At 54.0% G+C, this 12,063-nt stretch overlaps 1 protein-coding gene across 1 annotated transcript; it reads left to right on the top strand.

The window, feature by feature from the left end:
• The first annotated feature begins 560 nt into the window (after nt 1-560).
• On the top strand, nt 561-11,597 carry LOC140399404 (contactin-5-like). The gene is made up of 4 exons (XM_072488983.1): nt 561-735; nt 4,120-4,295; nt 9,822-9,942; nt 11,434-11,597. The coding sequence occupies exons 1-4, from the start codon at nt 561-563 to the stop codon at nt 11,595-11,597; spliced, it is 636 nt and encodes a 211-aa protein (XP_072345084.1).
• The last annotated feature ends 466 nt before the right edge of the window (nt 11,598-12,063 follow it).

Here is a 12,063-nt window from a genome sequence, read left to right as displayed (position 1 = left end):
GGGTGTTGGGACTGGAGGAGGTTACAGAGATAGGGAGGGTGTAGGGACTGGAGGAGGTTACGGAGGTAGGGAGGGGTGTTGGGGTTGGAGGTGGTTACAGAGATAAGGAGGGGTGTTGGGGTTGGAGGAGGTTACAGAGATAGGGAGGGGTGTCGGGGTTGGAGGAGGTTACAGAGATAGGGAGGAGTGTCGGGGCTGGAGGAGGTTACAGAGATAGGGAGGGTGTCGGGGCTGGAGGAGGTTACAGAGATAGGGAGGGGTTGTAGGGGCTGGAGGAGGTTACAGAGATAGGGAGGGGGTGTAGGGGCTGGAGGAGGTTACAGAGATAGGGAGGGGAGTAGGGTCTGGGGGAGGTTACAGAGATAGGGAGGGTGTCGGGGCTGGAGGAGGTTACAGAGATAGGGAGGGTGTCGGGGCTGGAGGAGGTTACAGAGATAGGGAGGGGTTTATATTTCCGTGTTGTGTCCAGCTGCTGGGTGCACTGTCCTTCGAACAGGGACTATGTGTCTGGGTTTGAAACGCTGCCTGTCACAATTCTCAGGCCTGACATTGGAACTGGGATGTGTCAGATTTCCAACCATGCACTGACTCCAATTCTCCCCCACAGGGTAAGCGTTTCACAAGACGGAACCCTGCGGATCACCAACGTCACCCACAGGGATACTGGACACTACACCTGCCGGGCAGAGAACATATTCGGCACCTCAGCCAGCTCCGGAAATGTGTATGTGAAAGGTAACGGACCCCAGTGAAAAGCTTCAAGATCGCGCGGCAAGGTGGCGCAGTGGTTAGCACTGCAGCCTCACAGCGCCGAGGTCCCAGGTTCGATCCCGGCCCTGGGTAACTGTCCATCTGGAGTTTGCACAATCTCCCCGTGTCCACGTGGGTCTCACCCCCACAACTCACAGATGTGCAGGTTAGGTGGATTGGCCACGTTAAATTGCCCCTTAATTGGATATTGATTTTTAAAAGCTTTCAAATCCAGTCTTGCACCATCTCTAATGGGATTTACAGCCATACAGAGTAAAGCTCCCTCTACACTGTCCCCATCAAACACTCCCAGGACAGGTACAGCACGGGGTTAGATACAGAATAAAGCTCCCTCTACACTGTCCCCATCAAACACTCCCAGGACAGGTACAGCACGGGGTTAGATACAGAGTAAAGCTCCCTCTACACTGTCCCCATCAAACACACCCAGGACAGGTACAGCACGGGGTTAGATACAGAGTAATGCTCCCTCTGCACTGTCCCCATCAAACACTCCCAGGACAGGTACAGCACGGGGTTAGATACAGAGTAAAGCTCCGTCGACACTGTCCCCATCAAACACTCCCGAGACAGGTACAGCACGGCGTTAGATACAGAGTAAAGCTCCCGCTACACTGTCCCCATCAAACACTCCCAGGACAGGTACAGCACGGGGTTAGATACAGAATAAAGCTCCCTCTACACTGTCCCCATCAAACACTCCCAGGACAGGTACAGCACGGGGTTAGATACAGAGTAAAGCTGCCTCTACACTGTCCCCATCAAACACTCCCAGGACAGGTACAGCACGGGGTTAGGTACAGAGTAAAGCTCCCTCTACACTGTCCCCATTAAACACTCCCAGGACAGGTACAGCACGGGGTTAGATACAGAGTAAAGCTCCCTCTACACTGTCCCCATCAAACACTCACAGGACAGGTACAGCACGGGGTTAGACACAGAGTAAAGCTCCCTCTACACTGTCTCCATCAAACACTCCGAGGACAGGTACAGCACGGGGTTAGATACAGAGTAAAGCTCCCTCTACACTGTCCCCATCAAACACTCCCAGGACAGGTACAGCATGGGGTTAGAAACAGAGTAAAGCTCCCTCTACTCTGTCCCCATCAAACACTCCCAGGACAGGTACAGCACGGCGTTAGATACAGAGTAAAGCTCCCTCTACACTGTCCCCATCAAACACTCCCAGGACAGGTACAGCATGGGGTTAGATACAGAGTAAAGCTCCCTCTACACTGTCCCCATCAAACACTCCCAGGACAGGTACAGCACGGGGTTAGATACAGAGTAAAGCTCCCTCTACACTGTCCCTATCAAACACTCCCAGGACAGGTACAGCACGGGGTTAGATACAGAGTAAAGCTCCCTCTACACTGTCCCCATCAAACACTCCCAGGACAGGTACAGCACGGGGTTAGATACAGAGTAAAGCTCCCTCTGCACTGTCCCCATCAAACACTCCCAGGACAGGTACAGCACGGGGTTAGATACAGAGTAAAGCTCCCTCTACACTGTCCCCATCAAACACTCCCAGGACAGGTACAGCACGGAGTTAGATACAGAGTAAAGCTCCCTCTACACTGTCCCCATCAAACACTCCCAGGACAGGTACAGCACGGGGTTAGATACAGAGTAAAGCTCCCTCTGCACTGTCCCCATCAAACACTCCCAGGACAGGTACAGCACGGGGTTAGATACAGAGTAAAGCTCCCTCTACACTGTCCCCATCAAACGCTCCCAGGACAGGTACAGCACGGGGTTAGATACAGAGTAAAGCTCCCTCTACACTGTCCCCATCAAACACTCCCAGGACAGGTACAGCACGGGGTTAGATACAGAGTAAAGCTCCCTCTACACTGTCCCCATCAAACACTCCCAGGACAGGTACAGCACGGGGTTAGACACAGAGTAAAGCTCCCTCTACACTGTCCCCATCAAACGCTCCCAGGACAGGTACAGCACGTGGTTAGATACAGAGTAAAGCTCCCTCTACACTGTCCCCATCAAACACTCCCAGGACAGGTACAGCACGGGGTTAGATACAGAGTAAAGCTCCCTCTACACTGTCCCCATCAAACACTCCCAGGACAGGTACAGCACGGGGTTAGATACAGAGTAAAGCTCCCTCTACACTGTCCCCATCAAACACTCCCAGGACAGGTACAGCACAGGGTTAGATACAGAGTAAAGCTCCCTCTACACTGTCCCCATCAAACACTCCCAGGACAGGTACACACGGGGTTCACGGATGATCGAGGACTCGGAGTAACGCCACTCGGCCCATCTAACCCAATCTGATGGTCACCTTGGCCCCACAGTCTCGCTGACCCCACAATACCCTTTCACCCCTCCCGTTAATGGAGAGTCTATCCACCTCGGCCGTACAAATAGTCAGAGAATCTGCTCCCGCCGCCCTTCGAGGAAGAGAAATCCAGAAACGCGTGATTCTCTCAGTACTGAGAATAAAACTCTCCTCACCTTCGTTTTAAACGGCTCACCTCTTATAGTTAGTCACTGACCGTTCCAGATTGAGCTTCCTGACCGATACTCAGAAAGTAGCCCCCATCCACCACCTCATTCACTCCCTCCCCCACCGACGCACAGAGGCAGCCGTGTGTACCGTCTACAAGATGCACAGCAGCAACTCACCAAGGCCCCTTAGGCAGCACCTCCCAAACCCACGGCCTCTACCATCGAGAAGGACAAGAGCAGCAGATACCTGGGACCCCCACCACCTGGAGGCTCCCCTCCGAGCCCCTCACCATCCCGACTGGGAAATATATCGGCCGTTCCTTCACTGTCGCTGGGGCAAAATCCCGGAACTCCCTCCCAATCAGCACAGTGGGTGTACCTACACCACACGGGACTGCAGCGGGTTCAAGAAGGCGGCTCACCCATCACCTTCTCAAGGGGCAATGAGGGACGGGCGATAAACGCTGGGACTGAGGCAGCGACGCCCCACGTCATGGAAATTAACAGATTAAATGATGACATTCTCCAACAAAACAAAGTCTGTCAAAATGGGGAACGAAAGTTCCGTTTGACGGTCCGTAAAAATCCTGGACAGCTGTTTGAGGGGTCGGTGGGGCGAAGGTTCCGGATTTCCACTGCCTGGTGTGTGAGAAAGGCCGACCTGGGCGGAGGGGGGGTGGGAGGGGGCCGACCTGGGCGGAGGGGGGGTGGGAGGGGGCCGACCTGGGCGGAGGGGGGGGTGGGAGGGGGCCGACCTGGGCGGAGGGGGGGTGGGAGGGGGCCGACCTGGGCGGAGGGGGGGGGGTGGGGGTGGGGGTGAGTAGCTCTGTCTCTGCGTTGGGTTATTGACCAGCTGGTGGCCTGGCCTTTGCACAGATGTGACAGAGGTGGAGCTGACCCCGGCGGACCTGGAGCTAACGGTGGGGGAGAGCGCTGTCCTGACCTGCAGGAGCAGACATGACCGGACACTACACGCTCACTTCCTGTGGTCATTCGACGGGCAGCCAATCAACTTCCAGAGAGAAGGGGGTCACTTTGAGAAGATGCGAGCTGTGAGTATTCTCGGCCGGGGCGTGGGAACCGGGTGTTCGATTTGATTTGATTTGATTTGAGTTGTCACATGTACCGGAGTACAGTGAAAAGTATTTTTCTGCGGCCGAGGGAACGTACACAGTACGTACATAGTAGACACAAGAATAATCGACAGGGAACATTGACAAATGGTACATCGACAAACAGTGATTGGTTACAATGCGGAACAAGGGGCCAAACAAAGCAAATACATGAACAAGAGCAGCATAGGGCATCGTGAATAGTGTTCTGACAGGGAACAGATCAGTCCGAGGGGGAGTCGTTGAGGAGTCTGGTAGCTGTGGGGAAGAAGCTGTTCCGATGTCTGGATGTGCGGGTCTTCAGACTTCTGTACCTTCTGCCTGATGGAAGGGTCTGGAAGAGGGCAATGCCTGGGTGGGAGGGGTCTCTGATAATGCTGTCTGTCTTCCTGAGGCAGCGGGAGGTGTAGACAGAATCAATGGGAGGATGGCAAGCTTGTGTGATGCGTTGAGTTGAGTTCACCACACTCTGCAGTTTCTTGCGGTCTTGGGCCGAGCAGTTGCCATACCAGCTGTGATGCAGCCGGATAGGATGCTCTCTATCGCACATCTGTAGAGGTATGTCAGAGTCGATGCAGACATGTTAAATTTCTTTAGCTTCCGTAGGAAGTAAAGACGTTGTTGGGCTTTCTTGACTGTTGCATCAACGTGAGTGGACCAGGACAGACTGTTGGCGATGGTGACCCCCAGGAACTTAAAGCTATCGACCATCTCCACTTTGAGCCATTGATGCAGACGGGAGTGTGTGTCGCGCTGCGCTTCCTGAAGTCGATGATCAGTTCCTTGGTCTTTCCAACATTTAGAGAGAGGGTGTTTTCGGTACATCGCAACCAAGTGATTTATCTCCCTTCTGTAGTCTGATTCAATGTTGTTTGAGATACGGCCCGCCACAGTCGGATTATCCGCAAACTTGGAGTTGGAGTTCAGTCTTGCCACACAGTCGTGTGTGTATAGGGAGTACAGTAGAGCACTGAGCACACATGAAAATGAAAAAAAAACCCACAATGAAAACCGCTTATTGTCACAAGTAGGCTTCAAATGAAGTTACTGTGAAAAGCCCCTAGTCGCCACATTCCGGCGCCTGTTCGGGGAGGCTGGTACGGGAATCGAACCGTGCTGCTGGCCTGCCTTGGTCTGCTTTCAAAGCCAGCGATTTAGCCCAGTGCTAAACCAGCCCCTTATCTTTGCGGGGCCCCGGTGTTGAGGACTATCGTGGAGGAGGAGCTGTTGCCGATCCTGACAGATTGCGGTCTGTTGGTGAGGAAGTCGCGGATCCAGCTGCACAGGGAGGGGTCAAGTCCAAGATTGCGGAGCTGTAGAGAACAGAGTTCACTTCGACACATAGACAACCCTCCAATTAACAACATTCTCAGACAGCACTGACCCTCTGACAGTGCGGCGCTCCCTCAGTACTGACCCTCTGACAGTGCAGCACTCCCTCAGTACTGACCCTCTGGCAGTGCGGCACTCCCTCAGTACTGACCCTCTGACAGTGCGGCACTCCCTCAGTACTGACCCTCTGGCAGTGCGGCACTCCCTCAGTACTGACCCTCTGACAGTGCGGCACTCCCTCAGCACTGACCCTCTGACAGTGCGGCACTCCCTCAGTACTGACCCTCTGGCAGTGCGGCACTCCCTCAGTACTGACCCTCTGACAGTGCGGCACTCCCTCAGTACTGACCCTCTGACAGTGCGGCACTCCCTCAGTACTGACTCTCTGACAGTGCGGCACTCCCTCAGTACTGACCCTCTGGCAGTGCGGCACTCCCTCAGTACTGACCCTCTGACAGTGCGGCACTCCCTCAGTACTGACCCTCTGGCAGTGCGGCACTCCCTCAGTACTGACCCTCTGACAGTGCGGCACTCCCTCAGCACTGACCCTCTGACAGTGCGGCACTCCCTCAGTACTGACCCTCTGGCAGTGCGGCACTCCCTCAGTACTGACCCTCTGACAGTGCAGCACTCCCTCAGTACTGACCCTCTGACAGTGCGGCACTCCCTCAGTACTGACCCTCTGACAGTGCGGCACTCCCTCAGTACTGACCCTCTGACAGTGCGGCGTTCCCTCAGTACTTACCCTCTGACAGTGCGGCACTCCCTCAGTACTGACCCTCTGACAGTGCGGCACTCCCTCAGTACTGACCCTCTGACAGTGCGGCACTCCCTCAGTACTGACCCTCTGACAGTGCGGCACTCGCTCAGTACTGACCATCTGACAGTGCGGCGCTCCCCCAGTACTGACCCTCTGACAGTGCAGCACTCCCTCAGTACTGACCCTCCCATAGTGCAGCACTCCCTCAGTACTGACCCTCTGACAGTGCGGCACTCCCTCAGTACTGACCCTCCGACAGTGCGGCACTCCCTCAGTACTGACCCTCTGACAGTGCGGCACTCCCTCAGTACTGACCCTCTGACAGTGCGGCGCTCCCTCAGTACTGACCCTCTGACAGTGCAGCACTCCCTCAGCACTGACCCTCTGACAGTGCAGCACTCCCTCAGTACTGACCCTCTGACAGTGCGGCACTCCCTCAGTACTGACCCTCTGACAGTGCGGCACTCCCTCAGTACTGACCCTCCGACAGTGCGGCACTCCCTCAGTACTGACCCTCTGACAGTGCGGCACTCCCTCAGTACTGACCCTCTGACAGTGCGGCGCTCCCTCAGTACTGACCCTCTGACAGTGCAGCACTCCCTCAGCACTGACCCTCTGACAGTGCAGCACTCCCTCAGTACTGACCCTCTGACAGTGCGGCACTCCCTCAGTACTGACCCTCTGAAAGTGCGGCACTCCCTCAGTACTGACCCTCTGACAGTGCGGCACTCCCTCAGTACTGACCCTCTGACAGTGCAGCACTCCCTCAGTACTGACTCTCTGACAGTGCAGCACTCCCTCAGTACTGACCCTCTGACAGTGCAGCGCTCCCTCAGTACTGACCCTCTGACAGTGCAGCACTCCCTCAGTACTGACCCTCTGACAGTGCGGCACTCCCTCAGTACTGACCCTCTGACAGTGCAGCACTCCCTCAGTACTGACCCTCTGACAGTGCGGTGCTCCCTCAGTACTGACCCTCTGACAGTGCAGCGCTCCCTCAGTACTGACCCTCTGACAGTGCAGCACTCCCTCAGTACTGACCCTCTGACAGTGCGGCACTCCCTCAGTACTGACCCTCTGACAGTGCAGCACTCCCTCAGTACTGACTCTCTGACAGTGCAGCACTCCCTCAGTACTGACCCTCTGACAGTGCAGCACTCCCTCAGTACTGACCCTCTGACAGTGCGGCACTCCCTCAGTACTGACCCTCTGACAGTGCAACACTCCCTCAGTACTGACGCTCTGACAATGCGGTGCTCCCTCAGCACTGACCCTCTGACAGTGCAGCACTCCCTCAGTACTGACCCTCTGACAGTGCAGCACTCCCTCAGTACTGACCCTCTGACAGTGCGACACTCCCTCAGTACTGACCCTCAGTACTGAGCCAGAGACGGAAGGGAACTTGGTAGAGACATTTAATTCCAGAATGCATTGTGTCTGAGGGGAGGTTTCTGAAAGATCTCCTGTTGTGGGTAGATGTTTGCTCCTCTTTGGATCAAGGTCACTTTAAGAGTCGGACCATGTGACATATTGATGACATCATCGGCTGTTTGCACGAACAAACAGGCAATTTACCCTAACAGCCTGTTGAATAAACATCTTTCCAATGAAGCTCTTGTGTGTCTATACCCTCATGGTCTGCAAGTCTAACCTTTAAAAAAAAACCAGTAGAAAACTGGCGACGAGGTCGGAAGCAGGCTCGCAGACTCCCTGCGAACCAGAAAACACAGAATAATCCTTGATCCCCGTGCAGACATCCGAAAAGGATTCCGAAGCTTAAAACTTTGCCGCGCCAAATCTGGAGATGGAGGGTGTCATGTGAGGGTTCCTTTAAGAAATGGGGGTTTATAAAATAGCTGTAGTGGATGTACCTTTAAGAAGTGGGTGTTTATTGGATGGCTGCAGTGATGTCAGAGTGTGGGTGGAGCTAGGCTGTCTGTCTGCTTTTAATTTCACTTTGGACTGCCTGCTGCAGGGTGCGTTTTAGTTTCGTTTTGAGAACTGGGTAGCTGCGGTCACAGCCAGAAGGTGTATTAGTCTCTCTCTGTAATCTAAAGACTGTCTCCAGATCCTTTGGTGATTTAAAAATAATACCTGTTTCTGTAGAGAAGTTAAACCTTTCTGCAAAAGGTTTTTTTGTCTGATGGATGTAGCAAGGAAAGATTAAGAGTTACTTATAGAGTATTGTATTCTTTGGGGGGGATGATTGGTGTTGATAGTTGTTAAGATGTTTCCTGTGGGTTTATAAAGTGTTAACAGGTTTCATAAATAAACATTGTTTTAATTTAAAAGTTCTTTAACTCTCTGTTGCAGTACACCTACCAGCCTCCCGTACCGGCGTCCCCGAACAGGCGCCGGAATGTGGCGACTAGGGGCTTTTCACAGTAACTTCATTTGAAGCCTACTTGTGACAATAAGCGATTTTCATTTCATTTTCATTTGTTCAGCTGCAGAGTGGGCCGTGTGCTCCCCAGACCACAACCGAGTAAACGTCGTGGGTCAGGGGAACTCCATGATACACTTTGGGGTTCTCTAAACCCCGGCCCATAACAAGGGGGGGCTGCCAAGTAACGGTAGCAGTGATCGACGGAACCGGAATTTGAAGACGGATTGTCGTCGGAAACCACTTCAAAATGGAGCTTGCCGCCTGCTGTGCCTGGGAAGATCGGGAAGAATACTGGGAGCGCTGGGAGTAGCAAGTGCCCCTCAACAATAGTTTTGTGTGTTCCAAAACTCGGAAGGAAACAGGCAGAGCCCGTTACCCCTTACTGCACCAGCCCCCTCGAATACCAAATATCTGAAATACCCACATTCATCACACAATTGTTCATATGGCGAATTTTGATTGTTGTTCAATTGCGTTTCATTGCAGGAAGCTCTGATGTAAAGGTGGGGGCGAGGGTGGAGGAATGTGCTAACTGTATGTAACAGTGGATTGACTGCTGAGATGGTTTTCTTGTTGTTTGCGTGGTAGTAAAGATAGCAGTTAAGGGTCGCCGTGTCAACTGTATTGATTAGGAATGTTTAAGGGGTAATTGAAGCTATTTTCCGGTTGATTGTTCCGAGTCAGAACAAGGGGCAGGATTCTCCGACCACGCCACCCCGTCCCGCCGGGAACGGGAGAATCCCGCCCAAGGTCACTTTAAGAGCCTGGTCACGTGAGACATTGGTGACGGCAGAGTCCGTTTGCGTCGGCGAATGGGCAGCCTTCGGGAAAACGCCTTTGCAATAAAGCTCTTGTTTGTCTCGACACGGTCTTCAAGTGTATCCTTTCAAAAAAATACCACTGCTTTATCAGTGCCCGCTGGTGGGATTGGTGGTGTGACGTTCAGTACCCTCTCTGTCGAGAGTAACTCTGCCCCTTTCCTGAGCAGCAGGTCAGCTCGGCAGATGTGATGATCCGGAATATTCAGCTCCAGCACTCGGGGAGGTACGGATGCAGAGTACGGACAGCGGTTGACAGTTCATCGGGCACAGCGGTGGTCCTTGTGAGAGGTAGGTTTACTCTGCCCCGGTTATTCCTGACCGTTCGGTCTCGGTGAGCGGCGTTCAAGTCCAGCATTGACCTTTGAGCGTAGAGGCCGCAGGCTGCAAGGGACCAGTCCGTCCACTCTCTCACACCTGGTCACCTCGCGCCTGACCCCCTGACTGACATGGGCAGGCCTGGCCCCGATATCGCAGACCACAGGCGGTGGCGCTGGGACCTCCTCAACCTGCCAGCGGCCTGGAGGGACCCCTGGGATTGGGACATTTTTCTGCACTCGAGGGGGAGGGGGGAGGGCAGTCACACTCACACACACTCTCACACACACTCACACACACACTCACTCACACTCACACACTCAGACTCACACTCACTCACACACACACACACTCACACACACTCACACACACACACTCACACACTCACACTCACTCACACTCACACACACTCACACACTCTCACACACACACACACACACTCACACACACACTCTCACACACTCTCACACACACACACTCACACACTCTCGCACACACTTTCTCACACACACATTCTCACACACACTCTCACACACACTCTCACACACACTTTCTCACACACACATTCTCACACGCACTCTCACACGCACTCTCACACGCACTCTCACACGCACACTCACACACTCTCACACACACTTTCTCACACACACATTCTCACACGCACTCTCACACGCACTCTCACACACACATTCTCACACACACTCTCACACGCACTCTCACACGCACTCTCACACACACTTTCTCACACACTTTCTCACACACACTCTCACACGCACTCTCACACGCACTCTCACACGCACTCTCACACGCACTCTCACACGCACTTCACACTCTCTCTCACACTCACACACACTCTCTCTCTCACATACACTCACTCACTCCCACACACACACTCTCTCACACACATTCTCTCACACACTCTCTCAAACAGTCTCTCAGTCTCTCACACGCACACTCACACACACTCTGTCACACACAGTCTCACACTCACACACACCCTCACAGTCTCTCTCACACACACTCAAACACAGTGCCACACACACTCACACACACTCAGAGTGCCGCACACACACTCAAACAGAGTGCCACACACACACTCAAACAGAGTGCCACACACACACTCAAACACAGAGCCGCACACACTCACATACACTCAGAGTGCCGCACACACTCACACACAGAGCCGCACACACTCACACACTCAAACATAGAGCCGCACACACTCACACACACTCAAACACAGAGCCGCACACACACACACACACTCAAACACAGAGCCGCACACACACTCAAACACACTCAAACACACTCAAACAGAGTGCCACACACACACTCAAACACAGAGCCGCACACACTCACACTCACACACACTCACACTCACACACACTCACACACACTCGCCCTTGAGGGTTTATGTGTCTTTACTAATATGTGCTGCCTGACACACTGTATTGCTGTTTGTAGGCCCCCCTGGTGCGCCGGGCGTGGTGATTGTGGAGGAGATGTCCAGTCACACGGCCACGCTGTCCTGGAGCCCCAGTCAGGATCACCAGAGTCCAGTCACACGCTACAATCTACAGGCCCGAAGCCCCTACACCCTGGGCTGGCAATCTGTCACCACAGGTTAGTGTGCCTACCTCGCCTCGCTGTGTACCTCACTCTGTGTCCCTCACCCTCACTGTGCCTCGCCTCACTGCGTCCCCCACCCTCACTGTGTACCTCACTGTGCCCCTCACCCTCACTGAGCCTCACCCTCACTGTGTACCTCACTCTGTGTCCCTCACCCTCACTGAGCCTCACCCTCACTGTGTACCTCACTCTGTGTCCCTCACCCTCACTGAGCCTCACCCTCACTGCGTCCCCCACCCTCACTGTACCTCACCCTCACTGTGTACCTCACTCTGTGTCCCTCATCCTCACTGAGCCTCACCCTCACTGCGTACCCCACCCTCACTGTACCTCACCCTCACTGTGTACCTCACTCTGTGTCCCTCATCCTCACTGAGCCTCACCCTCACTGCGTACCTCACCCTCACTGTGTACCTCACTCTGTGTCCCTCATCCTCACTGAGCCTCACCCTCACTGCGTCCCCC

Source organism: Scyliorhinus torazame, chromosome 22, assembly GCF_047496885.1.
Source record: "Scyliorhinus torazame isolate Kashiwa2021f chromosome 22, sScyTor2.1, whole genome shotgun sequence".
In the NCBI taxonomy this organism is placed as follows: Eukaryota; Metazoa; Chordata; class Chondrichthyes; order Carcharhiniformes; family Scyliorhinidae; genus Scyliorhinus; species Scyliorhinus torazame.
The sequence above is the reverse complement of the archived record's forward strand: the minus strand, read 5'-3'. Positions and strand labels throughout refer to the sequence as shown.

Coding starts and splice junctions, on each gene's coding strand:
- LOC140399404 (XM_072488983.1), top strand. CDS start 561: ATGTGTCAGATTTCCAACCATGCACTGACTCCAATTCTCCCCCACAGG. Junction 736..4,119: donor CGGAAATGTGTATGTGAAAG/GTAACGGACCCC, acceptor GCCTTTGCACAG/ATGTGACAGAGGTGGAGCTG. Junction 4,296..9,821: donor ACTTTGAGAAGATGCGAGCT/GTGAGTATTCTC, acceptor TTTCCTGAGCAG/CAGGTCAGCTCGGCAGATGT.